Source organism: Sycon ciliatum, chromosome 10 (genome assembly GCF_964019385.1).
Source record: "Sycon ciliatum chromosome 10, ocSycCili1.1, whole genome shotgun sequence".
Taxonomy (NCBI): domain Eukaryota; kingdom Metazoa; phylum Porifera; class Calcarea; order Leucosolenida; family Sycettidae; genus Sycon; species Sycon ciliatum.
Genome location: NC_088652.1, coordinates 18,102,366 through 18,124,865, shown reverse-complemented (window position 1 = coordinate 18,124,865; position 22,500 = coordinate 18,102,366). Strand labels below are relative to the sequence as shown.

Below are 22,500 nucleotides of genomic sequence, written 5' to 3'. Positions count from 1 at the left end.
AAGTCCGATTTGGACCGAATTGAGGATCAAAAACCCACTTTAAAAATCATCTGACATAAATCATGTACATGTATGTGGTTGGCTGACAGCATGAAATTTATCTAATACCATGTAGAGGGGACGGTTTCAAATAGGACACAGGTTGCAAACCGGAACGGACTCAATATTCACTTTCTCTCTTGGTATTTTGATTAGAAAACATATGTCACAGTGAGACTACGACGTGTTATACTCCGAGCCAAAATTTCTAGGGCTGAAACAATTATACCGATAACTCGCATATCGATCGTTAAGAGTGCAATCGATAATCGTTAGTGTTCAAAACGAGTGCTAACGATTTTTTATGCATGCATATTAGTGACAGTATTCTAGCCCTTGCACTCCATCCGATAGTGGATACGAGTACAATCATGTACTTTCAAGTGCAGTAAAATTGATTTGTGTCTTTGAAAGAGATCGGGAGAGAAGACTTTGCCTTTTCGGTTCATTCGTGGGAGAAGAGAACAGTTGCCAGAGGGTGATGACAAAATTCTTCGCTCTAGAAACAACATGAAGCTCTCTACTTGAGTAGTTCATGTTGATAAAACCAGCCAGATATCTACAGATGTCAACACTGCGGTGCCACAAATTTCTAACGTAGCAAAGGCATCATGGAATGTCTTCATAAACTCGTGTTCGATTGAGCTGACAAGAATCGATAAAACCAATAATATCGATCGTTGATGATATTGGTTGATCGTTAGGAGTTATTGAATGATCGTTTCAGCCCTAAACATTTCTTGGCTCTGCCATGACCAGAAGCGCCATACCAAGAAGGTGAGTTTTTGACGTGTTGCTTCGCACTGCGACTTGAGTTTTACGACTTTCGAAAAATCAACTTCTTGTCGCAGGTAAACAGCGGCTCGCCTCTCGCCAATAAAGCACCGCATACCAATCAAAACTAATGGAAGAACACACAAGGCTTATTGTTACTCTGTACTGGCCGTCGTGGAGCGATAGCAATTACCTAGTTTCAGACCCAGAGTGAATTTGACGTGCACTCTAAAACGTGTCTGGTTTGGAGCCACCTCTGATTTGAACTTTTTTGAAGCGAAAAATTGGGCAACTTGGAGGCAATGGGTCAACACAAAGGAGTGGCTCAGTTCGATTGACTCTGGCCCCAGAGCAAACTTCAACATGCCAGTTTCCTTCCACAAACATATTTCGAGTGAAAAATCAACGCTGATGATCGGTTTGGGTCTATACAAATTTGGCTGTCAAAGCGTTCCAGTATCGAACCGTCTACTCTACACAAAGGCAGAAGAGAACAGAGACAGCCGGCTAGGTCATTGTTGTAACGCTGCGTTTCATGCACATAGCAAAGCTAAGGCAATCCTCAGACTGTCTCTGTTCTCTTCTGCCTTTGTGGTAATGCTCCAATGATCCTTGTGGTGTTGAGCACTCTAGGCAATCTGGGAACTCTGGCTATTGTAATACCATGTGCATGCATGTGCAGGATGTCCGGCGCCAGACAGGTGTGCTGGCATAGTGCTACATTGTCTATTTACCGGCACAAACAGCCGTGGCGCCAGAACACCTGAAGTGGCAAAGTGCCACTGTATCAACCAACCCTAGCCAGATTATAAGTACTTTACTTTCAATTGTACATGTCACAAGTTCTCACAACCATCAGATTTTAAACCTGATACTGTGATTTTACACTCATTAGTTTAGGGAGTTGAGACTTAGGGTGCGTTCTTATATTCTCTAGCTTCTAGAAGAAGAAGAAAAGAGAAGTCGAAGAAACTGGGATTACTCAAGAACGGGTCTCGAAGAATTCGGAGATATTTTGCACATGTCAAGCAAAATGAAGCGTCAAAGGGGCCGCGATCTTGACTGATGAATGTATGTGCGTATGCGAAAAGGGAAATGCGTACACTCATGATGAACACGAGGCTTTTAGTCGTAGTTTGCATGCGCTGATCCCAAACCGCGGGAATCTCCAAGTTTCAACCACCTCTGAAGCTTGGAGAGCTTTGGAGAGCCTCCTAAAAGTCGGAGAGGATATAAGAACAGCTCTCGAACTTTTCGTAGAGTCTCCAACTTTTCCGAGAGGATTTGAACGCACCCTTAGACTCAGATGGAGAGCCAATACTTTTTTTTTAATTATTTATAGTACAGAAAAAAGACCAAGGAACTACAAGTTACGCTATAATGTCCACTAGCACCACCACGGCACCAGTCTTGACAAACATCTCCTGCGATAACATTGTCGCCACGCATGACTGTCCGTGCATGCAGATGCATGCAGTGCAAATCCTGTTGTAGTCTGTGTCTATAGACTAGGTCACACAGCATGCAAATGATGATGTCATAGATGATGATGTCATAGATGATGATGTCATAGTGGTGAACAAGCGGAACCGCTTATGGGAGCTAAGTATACACGGTGAGTCAGCGAAACCGCATATGCAGGCTAAGTCAGTACACAGTGCTGTCGGGTGTATAGAAGGGGGAGAAGGGGGAGGGGGGGGGGGGGGTGGTCAGCCTCCTACAGGGGCGTCGGAAGGTATTCGACATTGGTGCGGCCGAGAGATCACTACATAAAGCCCGTGCTCTCGGCGCACAGATTGCATAAGCCTACTCAAGCTCAACTGATGAGGGATGAATGCAGTGCTGCCAAACCGTCCGATTTTTCGGACAGTGTCCGATTTTTGAAGGCTCTTCCGAAAACCGGTCCGAAAAGGGAAACGTCCGAAAAGCAGCCAAAATGTCGGAGATCATTACTTTCCTATGCAGAAGTCCTGTACTTTCACTTTTCAGCGCAACTGAAGGCACAAATCACTGTACATTTGGTTCTAAAAGGCTAGCGCTTGGCTGTGGAAGTGCAAAGTAACATGCCTGGATCAGGCTGGATGGCATGTACGCTGACGGTCTGCACAGAGTCAGTGTGCGACCACACTCATCATTACAAAATTCATGACAACTCCGGGGTTACCATGGCAACGAAGCGAATTTTCATGGTGTTTTAGGCGATATTTTGAATTCTCTGTAAAAAAAATTGCCGAGGAGAAAAATTCGCACTATGTGGCCAGCCTTGGCGGTGAAGGGTGTCCGATTTTGGGCGAAAATTATTTGGCAGCACTGTGAATGCCCCGAAACACTGTGTATTGAGCAGGAAGTGGTGCTTTTTGCAGCCAATGCAGGTTACTGGTAGGCTGAGTGGAAGGTTCGATGGGAAGCGGAGGCAGGGAGAGTTCCTACGTTTGGAGTAAAGTCACTTTCTTCACATTTTGTTGTTGAAATGTACCGCATCACTCAAAAACATTGTCTATGGACCCGGTATACTCACACAATGGATGTGTTTCTGTATCCGTCGAATATCACAGGCGGGACGGTTGTGAAGCCCTGTCCGATGCAGACCACCGTCACGGACGACGTGCCATTGCAAGTGCAGAACTCCTGGCACGGCTGTGCGCGCGCTACGAGGACGGCACGCGAACAGCACCACACGACCACCGCCACTAGCGACACCAGCCAAACACGGGCAAACGGTGCTGTGGAGCAGCTCCGCCGCCGCCGCAGCACACCTTCCATGGCCAACGGACCAGGCCAAACAGCGGCACCTCTACGTGCTCTAGACGACGATGCTCCGCAAAGTTTGCACCCGGCGACGAATTTATTATTCTCTAATAGTCTTAGTTTCGCTTGGCCTTCGCGGTGAAGCCTATCTCAGACGCATGCCCTTCGCCAATCAACATTGTCCGCTGTCATTGCCATCATCAGGGTATACGTCAGGAGACCAAAGGACAAGCTAGCACTGCTACCCGCGCTGGAAATACAAATAATTCATCTGGTTTTCTTTGTGCTGTCGTCGTGTCGAACAGGACTTCATACAAACGCCATTCCGCGCACGGCGGACATGCACCGCGAGCGAGCGCAGTGTCCGATTCAAGACGGATCATGGCTACATAACAGACAGGTAGGCAAGTGGTCTGACACCTGGGGCCGTCATCGTTTGCGGCCACAGCATCTTGATTGCAGACAACAATGGACAGCAGGAGCAGAACTGAGACATGTCCCTCATCATCACAATCATGTAGCATAGGTCTACATACTCCACATGCACATACTCAACCGACGCGACCCGTCCCTGGAATGGCGTTCATCATGTCAATGCCTCAACTAATACTTGACAATAATACAATACTACTATATTACTAGGCGAAATAAGCGATAATTAGGACTACGGATACCATGGATACTAACGCCAGTAACGGGTCGCTCTTCAAAATCTGGACAGACAGTTCTGAGTTCCGCATACATGTAGACATGACATAATAATAATAAGAAAGGGTTTGCTCCCCACACCGGAGCTCGCGCTATTCCGCCGACTTTACTTGACACTTGACTGACTCACGACTGCCATCCAGAGCACACGAGAAGTCCATCGAACCTTCGACTCGGCCAACCTGCAAGAAAGCACCACTCCCTGCTCAATACACAGTGTTTCGGGGAATTCACCCCTCATCAGTTGAGCTTGAGTAGGCTGAGGAAGATTGTGCCTGAAGAGCACCACTTATATAGTGCTCTCCAGGCACAAACATCACCAGGGATACAAACTTACAGAGACGCTCCATTTCCAGCGCGACAAACACCTCGTGAACACCAGATAGCAGCGTGAGTCAGTGTCGCTCCTGGACGGTGAGACCAGACGTTGAGGACCCTCGGTCATTCGCAACGCTGTCACCTCCAAACCAACTAGTCGCAAGCCCGCGCTGGGCACAACAGTACGAAGTAGTGGTTGCGACTTCGGCGATGATTTGTAAGAAAGGGTTTGCTCCCCACACCGGAGCTCGCGCTATTCCGCCGACTTTACTTGACACTTGACTGACTCACGACTGCCATCCAGAGCACACGAGAAGTCCATCGAACCTTCGACTCGGCCAACCTGCAAGAAAGCACCACTCCCTGCTCAATACACAGTGTTTCGGGGAATTCACCCCTCATCAGTTGAGCTTGAGTAGGCTGAGGAAGATTGTGCCTGAAGAGCACCACTTATATAGTGCTCTCCAGGCACAAACATCACCAGGGATACAAACTGACTCACGCTGCTATCTGGTGTTCACGAGGTGTTTGTCGCGCTGGAAATGGAGCGTCTCTGTAAGTTTGTATCCCTGGTGATGTTTGTGCCTGGAGAGCACTATATAAGTGGTGCTCTTCAGGCACAATCTTCCTCAGCCTACTCAAGCTCAACTGATGAGGGGTGAATTCCCCGAAACACTGTGTATTGAGCAGGGAGTGGTGCTTTCTTGCAGGTTGGCCGAGTCGAAGGTTCGATGGACTTCTCGTGTGCTCTGGATGGCAGTCGTGAGTCAGTCAAGTGTCAAGTAAAGTCGGCGGAATAGCGCGAGCTCCGGTGTGGGGAGCAAACCCTTTCTTACAAATCATCGCCGAAGTCGCAACCACTACTTCATAATAATAATAATTATTATTATTATTAAAATCTGGTCTGCACAATCAGTCATACACCTCTTGCCGGCCGTCTTGGCTTGTCTCGCCAAAGCCTAAAATAGACTTGTGTAAAAGAGCACAAAAGGCGGGTAATCTGAACAGGAAACTCTTCCAAACTCCCGGATCCCGGACATGACTCAGAAACGTCTCATGACTGTTGTCACCATTTCAGAACTCTGGCGGCACATGAAGCGCCTTAGGCCTAGGTTTGTGGTGCAATGGCGGCCATGATAGCGGTCATGATGCCGCTACCTCGAACAGTCTTCCACTCACTCTTCTCTCTCCTTTCGTGCTTCAATATCAGCTCCGATTCCGTTCTAGACGCTCCGCCCACTGTCGTCCTAAAATTACGCTCTGGAGGCACATGAAGCGCCTTAGGCCTAGGTTTGTGGTGCAATGGCGGCCATGATAGCGGTCATGATGCTGCTACCTCGAACAATCTTCCACTCACTCTTCTCTCTCCTTTCGTGCTTCAATATCAGCTCCGATTCCGTTCTAGACGCTCCGCCCACTGTCGTCCTAAAATTAGGCTCGGCGAAAATGGACGACAGCGCCACACGAAATGGCTCGCAGCAAGCAAGCAAGCAAGCAAACGTCACTCTTCTTCCCCGAATTTTTCAGGAACGTAATATGGCAAACAAACAGCAACAACCAGCATGCAAGAAACGTAGGGATCATAATTATGATTCTTGCATGCTGGTTGTTGCTGTTTGTTTGCCATCTTTTACACACAGCTCAGTCACAAGAGGTAGGATGTTTGCTTTGAATTCATATCTGGGGTGGGTTTGCCAGAGGCTGAGTGGAATATTATTGAAGAGATCAAGGGAAGCATGGAGGGGGGGGGGGGGTGTCTCTCAGCCGGCTTGTGGGTGTTGTGGGTACAGTAAAACCTGTAACTAAAGACCACCGTGACCAGCGACCAGCCTGGTACTAGGCACGAACGGTCTCACATTATGGTTATGCGGTGCAAACCTCTAACTAAGGACCACCTGCCACTAAAGACCGCTTTCTCTGGCCCCAAGGGGTGGTCGTTAGTCACAGGGTTCACTGAAGCTCAAAGTTTCGATGGAACATGAACATGGATTTGCGAATGGGCTGGCCACAAGGTTGGCTGCAAGTAGGCCCCGACGGATAATGCTAGAAAATTTGATAGTAGTAGTAGAAGTAGAATTTATTATTTTACTAGGGAACTCCCAACATGATGGATTCTGCTTTTCAATATGTTCGCACTCTGCTCCAAAATAGCACTGATAATGCTTGAATTCTGCTTCGAAAAAATGGAAATAGTAAACTACAAATAGTGGTATAGTCTAAAATAAATGTTGCAGATTGATAACAGCATGTATTTCGCGGCACAAGTCATGTTCTACTTTTGAAGTATGAAACAGGAACATACAAGAAGCACAGATTCATCATTACTCAGCCGGCAAAGGCGCGGTAATAGTAGTCGCGAGGGCATTGTGAATTCTCACGAAAATCCCATATTTTTTGCAATAATATAATTTTAATCATGCTAGTGTAACGTGCGTCGGCGAGGCTAGGAGGCTACTACCCACAGTCAGTCAACTACAGTAACGTATCAGAACTTACTCCGGCACGGCCTGGAGGTTATCTTATATCAAAGTGAAAGTGAACTTGCTCTCTCTCTGATCTCTGCTCTCCGCTCTCCTCTCAGCTCCCAGCTCATGGCAGAGAAAACACAGCAGCTTTTATAGGCAAGCAAAGTATGTATAGCAAAGCAGGCGGCGGTAGGAAAGTAAGGTTAGTAAGCCATTGCAGTGATTACGAAATCATCCTTCTAGTACAAGTTCTAGAATAGTGGAGAAGTAAACCTAGATCATCATTACTATACATGTAGATGAAGTGAGCATTGCGTAACATTAACATAATGACTAAGCGAGGTATTCTAGAAGGTGAGATATCTATATTATGCAATTTAGTCAGCAACATTACTCATCGGGCATATGACGTGGAAAGTCTGGAATAGTCCGGAACAACATGACATACATGTGTACATGAGTCATGACTGTACCAACTAGTAACTAAAAGGAAGTGATACTAGAAGTGATGACAGCAGCATGCATGGAAGATCTATGATCTTCTAGAAGTGCGGTACTCCTGATGTAATCAAATCATATGTGAGGTACATGATGTAGGACTTGTCCGAAAGTAGTAACAAGAGTAATTATAAGAGTCATGCAAAGTACTAGTCATGCGTTAACTGTAAAGCAGGGATACTACACTAGTTTTCGCAATAATATGCTAGTTTTCTGCAAAACCTGCCGGATTATGCTAGCGCAATGCTAGTTTCCAGAAAGTGCTAAATATCCTAGAGATAATGCTAGCACTATCCGCCGGGGCCTACATTGTAGCTGCAAGAAGGTGTGGTCGATCATCGGTGGGCCATCCATGGCATGGTGGACACCAGGGAGTGGTAAAATACATAATCATACTATCAAGAGTGAATAAACATTATTATGTTTATGCACTCTTGATACTACTCAATGGTGTCCACTGCCCGCTAGGGAGTTCCGAGCAGGGAGTAGAACAATACCGGTATTGTACCACTCCCTGGTTCCGAGTACTAAAAAGCTGCTGCTGCCCACCGGTGCATACAATTATGTACATGCAGTATGGTGCAGGCAGTCTTGCTGTGCATGTGTGCAAGAAGCCTGAACATGGCAGAGATTATGGTGGCTGCCAAGTACTGAAGTAGCCTACCCAGCTTGGGCGTTTGGCAGATAATATGTGGGCAAAAAATAAATTGGCAGAATGATTAATTTTGTTACTCTTTCTGGTACATGTACAGTAAAACCTGTGACTAACGACCACCCCTTGGGGCCAGAGAAAGCGGTCTTCAGTGGTAGGTGGTCCTTAGTTAGAGGTTTGCACCGCACAACCATAATTATATGAATGTGGAATGTGGACGGTCGTCCATGCCGGACGAACTGGTCTGTAGTACCAGGCTGGTCGCTAGTCACGGTGGTCTGTAGTACCAGGCTGGTCGCTAGTCACGGTGGTCTGTAGTACCAGGCTGGTCGCTAGTCACGGTGGTCTGTAGTACCAGGCTGGTCGCTAGTCACGGTGGTCTGTAGTACATGTACCAGGCTGGTCGCTAGTCACGGTGGTCTGTAGTACCAGGCTGGTCGCTAGTCACGGTGGTCTGTAGTAGCAGGCTGGTCGCTAGTCACGGTGGTCTGTAGTTACAGGTTTTACTATAATTATGTGTAATCAAGAGCAATTCCTTCTCCCGGACAGGTGGATGGATGCGGTTGAAATCGTCCACAACCACATCCCGCCAACGCTTGCGTGGGCCGTGCTGAGGTCGAGATGCGGAGAGCTCCCCAAACAGGGTACACTTGGGCAGGCGGTCATCGTCCATGCGGCCAATTATGGCCGAGCCATCGTAGCCGACGCTTGCGGATGATATCGCCGATGTCCGAGTCGATTCCGAGAGTCTTGGCCAATAATTAATGCTGTAGAAGTGACTCGATCATCTCATTGCTGGTGTCTCGAGGTGCCGACAATAGCCCACGCGCACTGATGTTGGAATGCGTTAAGACGGCGCAGATCAGGAGCCTTGGTTGTCCATGTCTCTACTCCATACAGCAGGGTCGGCGTAAGAACGAAAGACACATACATCTACATGTAGACACAACGTCGGCATCGGAGGGACAAGGAGCGATTCCCGATAGGGTCCGGCGGATTCTGGTAAGTTTCATGCATGTTTGGTATGCGGATAAAAAAATGGAGCAGAATTCGAGGGATTGCCCGCCATAAGGTTTGTATGGTTCTGCCAATTTCACTGCTTTTCGAGCAGAATCTGCCACCTTTTCGAGCATTATCCGTGCACTCCTACTTCCCGAAGGCAGACTGCCCGCAAGCAGCCAAACACCCGAGACGCCTTAGAAATCCCCGACTGCAGATAAGGCGCACAAAGACCATCCCGGTGAATCACGGACTCAAGATACGCTTGGATTGGTCTACGGCGTCGATGGTTCCATTCCCGAGATGAACGGGCGTACTGGTTTGGGTATTGATTGACATGGCTTTGGTCTTTGTCAAGCTGACGGTCAATCCCCAACCAGAAGCACGGGCCACAAACGTCTCCGCGCACCGGTCAAAGGATGCCTTGGATGTGGCGTATAGCGCAGCATCGTCAACAAACAGTGCGACTCCCCAGAACCGCTCGGAGTGGAGGGAGGTTATCCACCGTCGTCCTCAGCCTCGTAATGTCTCCGCCTAGCCAGAATACCGTTGTGCATGCCAAGACGTGTCGCCGCCCCGGCAATCTCAAGCTGCGCGACGAACCTTTCTGCCGGTTGTCGTCGAATTAGTCCTTTCGCTATCATCATCATCATTGCCTTTGGCAATGGGCAAGTTCAAGGTTCAAGGTTCAAGGTCATCAAGAGTAAAATAATATTAATTTTTAAAAGCTCCGTACAATTGTAGGGCGCTAATTCTTGGTGTCGTACATGTTATGTATGTGAATAAGAAATGGAGCCATGGCATCTTCCCCCCTCCCCCTTACTGCCTTAGCAGCAGATCTACAAAGTACAAGTAGATTTACACACACACACACACACTACACACAGACAGTGCACTCGTACTCCTCGGCGAGTCCTATGGAATCCTATCCAGTATCCATGGTATCCTCGCCCTCCGCCGGGAACGCCATGCATGGTGTGCATGTGCCTGTATTGCTGTAATCAGGGAGTCGTAAAATACTGACTCCCTGGCTGTTAATTGGTGTAATGCTGTATCGCATGATGCGATCCATCGAACACAAAAAGAGACCTCGCGAGCTCGGCCCGGCCCGGCTCTCTCCCCGCTAGTACCGCGGCCCGCGGGCCCCACGGAACGCGGCGCGCGCGGACTTCACGTCATGACGTCAGTTCACGATCACTTGCTTTGGCGGTTTTTTTTTACATCGACAGCACGTGCGCACGTGCAAGTACTAAGTAGATCTACAAGTACAAGTACAAGAAGAAGAATTTTTGGAAGAAAGCAACACGTGCGTGCAGGAAGAAGAAGTAGTAGACTGAGAAGAAATGCTACTTTTGCTGTAGAGTCAGTACTGCACGCAGTGGAGTGCCTCATCCTGAATCAGTGACTGTGCCTGCTGATGTTCTCTTCTGGTCGCGACCAGTGGATCTACCGATTTTCTTTGATGAAAAGGTACGCCCGCCCAGTGGTAGTGTTCCGAATCAAAAGAAAATGTTCATGATTTCAAAGTTTCAATCCCTACAACCCACCGATACGAGCAGATATACGCGCCTGTGTGTGGCAGGAAAGACTTGCAGGCTAAGCCGCTTACTAGTGATACTAGGCGCTTCTGCTACAGGTGGAATCCTGATAACTCGAACCCCAAAATGCCAGGGAAAAACTTCTACAACTATATAATGGACCTTATGCCATTTTTACAGATCCACGAAATCCCGTAGAATCCCGTAGACCCGGTAGGGTGTTGAATGTGCAGGACCATGTTGTGTCTTTGTGGTCCACTTCACAACAATAACACACACAGAAGTCTCTGCTGTGAGCACGGTGGCTCGGCAATGGCTTTATTATTGATATTATAATCTCCTTCCTGAATTTTTTTCTTGAATAATTGTACGCATAGGGCCTGATAAGAAGAAAAAAAACACAAGACACTGCTGCTACTATAGTCGCACAGCAAAACACACAGAAAACTACAAAATGTTACAGTGAATGTAACAACACCCGTCCAAGCTAAAGGACCGACATCCTTGCCCCAGGACGGCATCTCGAAACCCCCACACACTCACCACACGGTCATCATCCAACTTCAGTTCAATCACTGTATTCATGGTATTCTTCCCCTGCAGACTCAACCCCCATGTCACTAGCCATACAATCTGAAGCTGTATGTAACCATACAATGGCCCACGACGCACACACCACCCCTACGTTTTTTAACTAAAAAATCGGATATATCGATAAACACACACCCAGAAGTCAGGGGTGGGAGGGTGGGAGGGTGGGATACAAACTGCACCAACGAAAAGCCACTGCGAAGTGACAGGAATGCGGTCCAACACAACATTTTTGCTGATGCAAAAAGTTGTGGGGAAATCCCAAAATCGGTGCGATTTTGCATGAGCCCAAATGTTCAAGTTACCCACAAAGACACAAGCTTTCCAACTCTCTTTGGCCATTGGGAAGCGTACCGTTTTCTGCTATTTCCACTAAGAAATGGGGCCTGAAGGCATTTCATACGAAAACCTTTTTCTGACAAAGATCTAGCAAGTCATAAGTTCTAACCGAAGTGAAGAAGCTGGAAAAGCGATTGCTGGTCATTTATTTATTATGACGCTAAAAAGGTCAAATGCGCATGCATAGCACACAATGAACATCCTACCGGGTCTACGGGATTCTACGGGATTTTCTACGATTTCATGGATCTGTAGAAATGGCATAAGGTCGACTAATGTACTTATATCGGAACGTATTAATTATCCAAACATGTACGGTATCCACAATACATTAGAGATGCCAAATATAGGCGCCAAACAAAAAAAACAATACATTATAGGCTATTCATACTGCGTTACAATATGCGTCACGTCTTGGAATACGACGTATTGGCAGACGTCGTTTTCATGCAGGTGCATTCACACAGGCATGCACACGTTGCTCGTACAGCTGTGTGTACAGCTTCTTTTGGACAAAAACTGCTGGGAACGACAGAACGAAACTCGGTACAGGGGTCTGGATACGTCGTCTACGTTTTCGTATCAGGGGTACGATTTTCCCGCCACGTTCCATGTTGTCATGGCTATCTGGACGAAAACGTCACGTACGCCACGTTTTGGGCGTAGTGTGAATGGCCCATTAGAGAGGTTTGCAAAACGAAAATGCGTACAAGCTTTCGCTCTACGTCATGAAGTGAGAAACTTCGCACGAACTTTCGCAACTTTGGACGCGAAACTTGCAGGGAACGCAAAATGAACTTTTGTGGGGAAATATTTTAATTCCGTGAGATGGGGTCATGGCGTACGTGCCCTTGGCGCGTGCAAACTACGGAAATATGCAGAACACAAAGTTCGTGCGACGATTCCTACACATTTTCGTAAGGCCTGTCGCGAAACTTCGTTCGAATTTTCGTCTTGCAGACCCTCTCTATTATGTACATCAAATTCTCGCTTTGTCACGCAGAGTTGCACTACGCACCTTGGACACAGATCTAGTGGATGCTGAACTGCCTGCGCATGCAAACGAAACTGACTTGTTGAAAAATAAAGTGAACTTCGAATTGTGCTTTGCTAACTTCGAATTATCAGCACAAATCCCACACATTAAGGACGTTTAGCAACGCGAAAGTTCGAAAGAAAATCCGAGTCTGGGAATGAGTACAGAAACAAAGGTCGAAACTTCGAAAACTTGGACGCGAAGTTGCAGTGATTTGCGAAAGTAACTTTCTCTTTTCTCGGTACGCATTTGACTACAGGGAGTAGTAATTTTACAACCCCCTGCTTGAGACTGAGCTGCATATATGGTACTGTACTATGATTTAAATAGCTTCGAGAAAAAGTCGTTTTGCATTGCTAAACCTCACAAGTTTTCTTTGTCGAAATAGATTTTCGCGAAATATCGCCACCACCAAAAGTTCGAATTTTCGCATTGCTAAATGTCCCTATTTTCTAAGTATGAACTCCCACCCTTTAAACCCTTTGGAGTCCATAACTTTTTTGCTTCCTCAGAATTTGTGGCAGTCACGAAAATCCGCACTCAATTTCCAACATAACTTTGGCTCTACTTCACCGATTTTGAAGATCTTGGGCTCGTTGGAAAGCTCTTGATGAGAGAAATACAATGAGCCCAAACTCGCCAAGAGCACTACTCATTGTCCGCCACAGCGCGCTCCAAACGCGAGTCCAACTCCAGATCTGAGACGAAATTGGTCTCCTGCAGCCATTTCGCTGAATCTAGCTCGGAACTGTTCAAATTTATTCGTGTAGAAGCTTACCTTGCCGTGACTTCGCGCCGCGCCGGTCCTGGCACGTGCCGCCTGTCGTGAAGCTGGGAAAATCCCTTTTTTAACGCACTGCTGACTCGCAGCACGCAGCGTAGAAACTCGAAATGTTCGATCGCTTGCAGCTCACTCAAACCTCATCGGAGAGACTTCGGACCTGTTCGAGGCGATAGCTGAGAGTTTTTTCTACCACCTAGACCCTTCTATTGTTGAAATTTGGTCAAGATTTGGCAGAGAACCGAAAGTTTGACTGCACCCACATGCATACAAAATGCCCATGGTTCGAAATCGAACCATGGAAGCCAAAGGGTTAAGTGGATTCTGTGGGCAGAAACTTCTAATTGATGTATAACTACATGTACTTGTAGGTCGATAACAGGAATACGTCAAGGCAAGTGCCTCTAATATCTCCCCTGGTACAGTCAGACCTCGCTTAACCGTGCACATCCGTTTTCCACAAAAAAATAATATCCGGATAGGCGAGGGAACCGGATAACCGAACACCGGTTATGTTGGATGCATCACGTATGTTGTAAATTTGTAACCAGTTATTTTCTTCCGGATAAGCGAGGTCTGTATCTATCTCACACAGCACTGGTTTTTTTGTTGATATGTAACTGAGCGTTACGTCATTGTGGACACGCGGTCAAGAGTTGGTGATGCCAATTTGTCTGAAAAGTGGGGAAGAGTACTACCCCCCCCCCCCCCCCCCCCAAAAAAAGTCTTTCGACCTTCGTTTAGCACGAGCATGTTTGCACCTGATTGCCTATGGATCGCAGTCCAGTGCCTGCTGTGAGGCGAGAATCGAGTCACGATGTGCGAAATTTGCTTGTACTTGCAGCCAGCTGTAGAAATAGCTGTATATCAGTGTACATGTATGCGGGTCCTTCCTCGTAATACTGTTTTCAAGACCGGTAATGTTAACGAACATTTAATTCTAACGAGTTAATGAATTTGAAAGAATCGTTAACATTTGAAGTTGTTATGTGCAAAACAATATGTACATGTACAGTCATTTGCCGGTTTTGAGACAGAATTCGTTAGAATTTCACCTTGCTAACGCACAAAAGTCCGGACATCGTTAACTTTAATCGACGTTAAAATATCTGGTCTTACAGTAGTAGACAATCTGCGGGCAATGAAAATAAGTTTATCTTGAAACGTGAGATTCCCAGTACACATTATTGCACTTGATGTCTTTGCGAGAGCGCAGAGCACAGCAGGTTACACGTTACGGGAACGAGAAGAGTGAGCAAGGGACTTCTTCGCATCGTGTTCCCGCAGCGTAGAGCAGAGCATGTATAGTATTCCAAAAAGTTCCCTTATTCAAACCCCTTCTGAACGACATCTACCCCGAAGGGTTGGGATACAGTACATGCAGAAATATTCTTCTGGAATTAAATTTTGTCGTGTTCGTCCAAAGAATTTTGGATAGGGCTGAAACGATTATACCAATTACAGTCTGTATCGGCTATAGCGTACCCTTTTGATTTCCGTGATTTTATCACTATATAACCGATGCATTACTATATGCGATACGATCGATTTTTTTCGAGCGACACATGAAAGGCAAGGAAATACTTCCAGCATGGCGTTTTGACAAATGAGTATGATGCATAGTTGACAGTGCCCGCATTTCCATAAAAAAATTCTGTTATGTACATGAACATGTGTCACTATCAAAATAAGCAACGTGAAGAAAGTAAAAAAATAGGGCATTTGATATTATTGCAACATGTATTTTAAAGTTATCGCTATAGCCGATAATAATGTAGTGTGTTATGCATGTTTTGATTCTATGTTGCCATCATAATATCCGATATATCAGTGTAGTATCCCTGCCCGACCAATACGGAAGCAGTACGGAACTAATACGGAGCTTGCCTGATGTATATTTAGTGTATCTCCGTATGTAAGCGTACGTCGTCTGCTGCATAAAAGCGGCTGCGCATTTCTGTTTTGATGAAGATTAGATTAGATTAGATTGGATAGCAATGAAAGCTAACTCAAAGAATAAGGATTCAGCCTCTAGGTGAGCACCGGAGAGAAAGTTATTTATTTTGCCGCTTCTTCTTGCAATAACGATTATATCTCAGGTGTGTACCTGAAAGTAGAATAAAAGTAATTCTTGTTAATTGCACCGCGCCTACCACTCGGCTACCTATTACATTGGTGGCAGCGGTGTAGTTTTAAATAAAACAACGTGATTCGACCCCAGACCCCCATGGCTCAACCCGGTGCAGCTCCCTGCGACGAATCAAGGGAGGGTATTCCCCAAGACCAGCAGCGTTTGATTTTTGCAAGCACGCAGTCGGAAGCAGGAGCCCACTCTTCACTTGGTACTTCACCTCCGTGGTGGGATGCAGATTTTCGTCAACACTCTTCCTCGCTAGACCATCACTCTGTACGTCGCGCAAAGCGATGCTATGGACAATGTGAAGACCATGATTCAAGACGAGGAGGGAGGTTATTTGTCTGACGCCGAGCTAGCCGCTCTGAGTGACCGGCTCAACGAAGATGAAGATAAAACCTCGCTCGCCCTCCGCCATAGCTCCAGCCGCCGCCGTGGTTACTAACGCTGATTCCAGGTATGGCATTTTCTTTCCTGTCTTCCTTCAGTCTACCTGTTCTCTTCAGTCTTCCTTTATGCGAGTGTGTGAATCCAGTTTAGTTTGGTAGGCGTCTGATCATGGTGAGCCACGGCTTACCCAGCTAACGTGGGACAATGTGTGTGACAACGCCCCTTATAGTTATAGTGTATTCAGTTCGGTTTTTGAACTGCGATGTTCCTGGCAGGTTGTGCCAGCGTAGTGCAGCAAGAGTGCTGTGGTTTCAGGTCCTATTTGGAGGACAGTTCTTTCCCTTTTGACCCCGTGAGATCGTGTGAACCTGGTGTGCTTTTACTTCTATTTTATGATTTTTTTATCAGTTCATTTCTTCTGTCTACTCTAAACGTTATCATTTCCGATATAATTTGCCATCTTCCGGTTGACGCTGTTGTTCGTAACTCCTCACTATTTTTTTGAAAATCACGAGGGCGTGATTATCTGTAGGAAGGGAGGGTGTAGTATCCCTGCCCGACCAATACGGAAGCAGTACGGAACTAATACGGAGCTTGCCTGATGTATATTTAGTGTATCTCCGTATGTAAGCGTACGTCGTCTGCTGCATAAAAGCGGCTGCGCATTTCTGTTTTGATGAAGATTAGATTAGATTAGATTGGATAGCAATGAAAGCTAACTCAAAGAATAAGGATTCAGCCTCTAGGTGAGCACCGGAGAGAAAGTTATTTATTTTGCCGCTTCTTCTTGCAATAACGATTATATCTCAGGTGTGTACCTGAAAGTAGAATAAAAGTAATTCTTGTTAATTGCACCGCGCCTACCACTCGGCTACCTATTACATCAGTACATCCGATAATATTGGTTATAGTGATATTTTCACTGGATAAAATACGTTTTGCTTTTGATATTTCGTACCAATATCACTGTAGCCGATATATTCTTATATCCGGTCACTCTATAGCCGATACAGACTGTACTCGGTAATCGATCGATAATTCCTTATCAATCAAGTAATCGTTACGTTATAGATTACTCGTTGAGGGATTTTGAGTCCAAAAAGTACTGAAAACCCCGTTTTTGTGAAGTTTGAATCAATTTCCGCTGTGAGTGTGCAGTTGCCAGGGGTATGGTGCATGTTCTGAGGTTCAATTGACTTCAAACTGCCCTGTTTTGGAGCTACCCTTTCACTTATGCAGATTTTTTGGTACTATGAAGGCATAGCTTGTGGAAACACAGTAATTTTGCACAGAATTCAGACACTATTTGGTAACGGCAAGAGTAGATAAACAAGAGTGTGCAACTCGCGGATGGGTTGGCCCACGGCGGAATTTTTTGTTGACGTAATCTTTTCGACGACGCACGCGCTGCGAGCCTTTTGGAGAGTTTTCCCTCGTGCACTTGGCTGGGCTTTACACTACAAGGTCGGTGGTCAGCACGTGCTCTCACACTGCTCTGCGGCAGAATCCGCGTTTCTCTGAAAAAAGGTGACGTAAACAAAAATTCCGCCGTGGGCGCGGGGTATCTGCAGATTGTACAGGAGAGATCCGGAGTTGCACACTCTTGTTTATCTACTCTTGGTAACGGTTATAATCGATTACTCGATCGTTAAGCTAAAGAGTAATCGATAGGTGAAAATCCACGATCGTTTCAGCCCTAATTTTGGACTAATTTTTTTAATTTAGTCCAAAGTTCTTTAGAATGCAGGAGCACCACAAAATCCCGCCGGAGTGCCCCTACCTCCGTGACCCTTCTGGAAGGTCCAGGTGGGGAGGGGCGGATGGGCGAGTCCTACTGGCCGCATTCGGTACTATATGAACAAGTACTCACCCTACGAAAACTGTGCGCGAGTCTCGTACACCGACCAAAGGTCAAGAGCAGGGCATCGTGCAAATCCTTAAAAACCCAGGGTTTGTGCGATCCCTCTGGTCAAGAGGGTGTGAACTGTTGCGTACATTTCCAATCGGGTCGAGCACGCGTCTGTAGTGCAGTACGGCATCACACTTCACAGAGTCGTACGATGATACGTCAGGGAGGGGCGCCTGGGGGAGACGGGGCGTTCTGGCGGGATTTGAAGGTAATAGTCTAGCCTTTCAGTAGGCTTCAACTTTCTTGGACGAAAATATCACCCAGACAAGCTGATTTTTGGGAGGTGGAAGAAATAAAAATTTTCTGCACCCGTCTGTGCACTTGTTTGTGTCGGAACGTGTGTGTGTGTGCACCAGTATGTCTGTGCGTGTGTGTGTGTGTGTGTGTGTGTGTGTGTCTAGTGCTGCCGTAGGAGCATTGCAGCACGACAGGTGGCCGTCGTTGATGTGCTGAGCATACAGCTGTGCGTCCGGCCGAGCCGTTCACAGTCGGCTGACGGGAGCGACGTATCCAACAAGTGGCAGACCAAGCCGGTATAATACGGGACACATCCTTGTGTTGCAGCGCACATCCAGAGGCTGTAGTGCCCCGTGCCTCAACAGGGTCAGCATCACCTTCCCTGGGCCAGCACAGCAGGGGTTAGTCATCCATATCCACAGCTCAGTGGAGACTCAAAACTTCGAGTGACAGCTACAGACAGTGGGTCAGTGGAGACTCAAGACTTCGAGTGACAGCTACAGGAGCACAGTGGCAAATCCCACTGCCTGTAACTGTCACCACTAGCGCTACTGCCACCGCTGCTGCTGCCTCAACTGCTGCCTCAACTGCTGCTGGACGCACTGAGTAATGCAAGGATGGCCCTGCATACTGCTCTGTGTAGAGTAAGGCAGCCGCTGATGGTTCAACAGCAGCACACCACCACCATCGCCGCCGCAACAGCACCGTCTCTAGGCGGTGCTTGGATTGCTCGCAGCTGTATGCCCGGCGTGTTGTGTGGCCGGCGGCTTTTAATGACGGGCGAGTCCAGTAGTGATCATCCCCTTGGTGCTGAGCAGCCAGAGTGCCAGCGCCTGCTGGATGCAATAGAGAACGGACCAGGCAGCGGTACGTTCAGATCATCGGCAGACGTCCTCGAACAGCTGAAGAAAAGAGATCAAAGCGAAGCAAATCGCGACCGCCATGGGCCGGACGACCGCTTGGCGAAGCTTTTGGTGCACATGAGTGGAGACGGGTCAGGTGGTGCCAGGTTTAGGACACTAGAGGAAGTGCTGGATGAACGCCGCGTCCAAGGACTTCTGTCTCGGCATCAGGAGCGGTCAGAGGAGCTCCTACAACGACAACAACAACGTGAGAATAAAGAGCGTAACACGGTGCGGAAGTGGGCGTCACTATCGCCACCAGCAACGCCGCCGTCACGTGCCACTGCCACGGCATGGACGTTTTACAAACCACCGCCGTCATGTACAGCAGATTCTCACCAGTCTCCCAAGGTACACAAGCTTAACCCACCACCGTCGTCACATGCACATAAGATTGTCCACCGAACAGGTGCCAGTTCCGGGTCCTCACCCTCCAACCGAACCGAGACCGGGTGAGTTCTTGTACAGTCCTCTGTGTGTGTGTGTGCGCGCCCGTGCGTGCGTGTGTGACTTTCTTGCATGTTGACTTGTGACGCCGTTAGAGTCATGGAACCCAGGGAGCGGAAGGTACGTCTCACATCTACAGAGAAACCTGTCTAAGACGACCGCTCAAGCTAGGGACCTTCAAAACCTGGTCTCTGTTACCAGGTGGTCTTCTTAACCAGGGTCATTTGACTGGAAATAGCATCCCTTGGTCCTGGTTTCAGCAGTCTTCAAGGATAGGTGGTTGCCTTATCCGAGTGGTCGCCTTAACAGGTTTCACTGTATATAAGGACATGTACCCCAGGGCATGATTTACACGATATCGTATTACAGTTTGCTAGGCAGTGGCGCATACTTGCGATGGTAATGTCATGGTAGTGCAGCGAATAGCTGCTGTGCACGCCACTCATCGGTGGATAGGTCGCGTGCGGTTTGTACCTGCACCCCAGCACTGTACATGTAGTATGTGTGGGGCCGGTTTCTGCCCCTGACCCCCCCCCCCCCCAATGGGGTATTATAGATAGTACCCCATTTTAGGGTCCTCAATTTTTGGGGCAGGGGCATATGCCAGTCGTGAAACCGGCCCGACACTTACTACAGTGCGTATTGGTTATAGCGTGGTCGTGTAAAAGAATAATATACTGCCTACAAGAATGAATTCTCATGTTTTCATAATTATAACATGGGGTTCAAGTGCACTTTTATTTTTACAAGCAATTTTATCGCATAGTAGAATATAATATCGGTGCTAAGAATGGAGTTTGTGTAGCGAAACATGCCAGATTAGTACAAAGTGTATCGCCTGTAGTAATAACATCTGTCCAATTCCGTTCTGATGTAACTCGCATTGCATCACAGTGCTGCAGGTTCAACTGTTGTGGTCCTGTAACTCATGTTGCATAGCCACATGACATGGTAAGCCTATGGGACTATGACCAGCCACCTGCACACTAGCACTACATTGCATGTACGATGATCTTCCTGCCCCTGCGCACATGCACATCATATGTCACACGTGATTTATCGTGCGTAAGAAATATCGGAAATAACTGTCCCCGGGGAAAATCGGGGAAAAAAATCGCAAAAAAACGCGGGGAAAAACGCGGCATAATATGGCATAATTTGCGGGGAATTTGCGGTAAAGATGCGGGGAATGTTTAGTGATGCGGCAAGTTCGCAGTTGATATGAGGCAATTTTCAGTGAGTATGTAGTGAAATCAATCAGTTACAAGTCTCTGGTGTAAGCACTCGTCATATTTGAGTACAAAGCCGCCACGATGAGACGTTGCTGACCGAACAGTGCACTGTGTGTACGTGTAGTGCAACAAAAAAGTTCAAAAAACGCGGGGAAAATCGCGGAAACGCGGTCTTTAAAAAATCGCAAAAACGCGGAAAAAACGCGGCCGCGGAATCGCGATTTTCCCCGGGGACAGGAAATAAGAATAGAAAGTCGTTTTTCAAACACCCATGCTATAACCGATACCTACTGGACTTACAGTACCCCACGTTTTGTACTGAGCACGCGGTAATGGAGCACACAAACTCTCAGCGCGATTTGCTAAAACTGCTTTGCGAAAATGAAAAAAATGAAAAACGACTGCTTTACAAATGTGAAAGTGTGTAGCACTTTTGTTATGCGTTTGGATTTGGATTTTTAGAACAAGTCAAGTTCGCATGCATCCACTAACGCATCCAGTCCAGAAGACACTTCGCATGATACTGCACAGCAGGAAATTTTCGGACGGAAATATTTTCGGACAAAGCCGAATTTCGACCTTTCGTATGGATTTTATTTTCGTACCAGTGCTGCATGCCAAATGCACGTGTTCTCATGCGGTACGCACGTATAGTGTACATAGCTTCACAGGAACAAAATTTAAAAGTACGGAATTCATTTTAGTACAAAAGAGGCCATGTACGAAATCGTACGAAAATAAATTCCGTCCGAAAATTTCCTGCTATACAGTAACTGATCAGAAGTGTAATATGTTTTTGCCTCCGACCTCCGTTGTTGTTTTGTATTTGTTTTATCACATGTCACATGACTGTTGCCATGGATCGGGCCAATCACTGATCTGTATGAGAGCGGGCAATAAATCAGTCCAACGCCCGTCCGTCGTCCGTGACAACCCTGAGAGTGACACTGGACGCGTGAAATCTACGGGATTTGAACACGGTGATTGTGTACAGCGCAGTGTACATGTGAACGCTTGTTCGAAAGTGGCGATCTCAGCTTTTCTTTTTCTTTCCTTTCAAGTGTTGCTGCACACAAGGTCAACTTTCTCCTTTAGTTTTGATTCTTTCAGGTTAGTGTCTTCAGTAATGTTAGGCTGAAAGTGATAAATCCATTATGGCATGGTTGGTCGAGCAATAATGGATTTCCAGTCCCCTCCAAGTGAGCCCTCGGGCTCACTTGTCGGGCACTGAAAATCCATTATTGCCCTCCCAACCATGCCATAATATATACGTATTTTACATTGAGCAGATCATAGCCCCTACCCCAGACCGCATGCATCTCGACCCCGGACTTGGAAGATCGACGTGACCGTGTGTGTGTGTGTGTATGTGTGTCTTGTATGCAACACACACACACAAACACACTTGTTTCTTGTACACCAGCGACGTCCAAGCTGAGTCAATGTAGTTCTGAGATGCCGAGGTCCAGTTTCCTGTCTTGAACAACCTTGTTTTGAATACTTGCCGTTTCAATGCTTCCTTCGCTCTCAACGAGAGAACGAACATTCCAGGATCCGACGCGGATCAGGCAGCGTCTCCTCCTCTCTCTCTCCGTGCTTGGGCAGATTTTTGAAGCGCTGGTCTCTGTCCACTCGGGGGTTTGCCAATCCGCCGCGAGTGGGAAATTCAGGCGCAACAAGAAGTGGTGCCATCGTTCGACACCCCGTCTTCTTCTTGCGCTGGCCCTGAATCTCTTGCGCTGAGAATTACATGTCCTGGGACG

The 22,500-nt window shown here is 47.1% G+C and overlaps 3 protein-coding genes across 3 annotated transcripts in view; all 3 read left to right on the top strand.

The window, feature by feature from the left end:
• The window catches only part of LOC135826397 (putative mediator of RNA polymerase II transcription subunit 26), a 38,195-nt gene that overhangs the window by 13,313 nt on the left and 2,382 nt on the right, over positions 1–22,500 (top strand). The window lies entirely within an intron of this gene.
• The window catches only part of LOC135826395 (putative uncharacterized protein DDB_G0271606), a 43,183-nt gene continuing 31,185 nt past the window's right edge, over positions 10,503–22,500 (top strand). The window contains exons 1-2 of the mRNA XM_065339007.1: positions 10,503–10,671; positions 18,321–19,510. Of these exons, the coding sequence (XP_065195079.1) occupies positions 18,774–19,510 (737 nt within the window). The 5' untranslated portion in view covers positions 10,503–10,671; positions 18,321–18,773. The remainder of the gene's footprint in view (positions 10,672–18,320; positions 19,511–22,500) is intronic.
• The window catches only part of LOC135826404 (uncharacterized), a 3,947-nt gene continuing 2,382 nt past the window's right edge, over positions 20,936–22,500 (top strand). Inside the window, exon 1 of the mRNA XM_065339021.1 lies at positions 20,936–21,847. Coding sequence (XP_065195093.1) covers positions 21,216–21,847 — 632 coding nt within the window. The 5' untranslated portion in view covers positions 20,936–21,215. The remainder of the gene's footprint in view (positions 21,848–22,500) is intronic.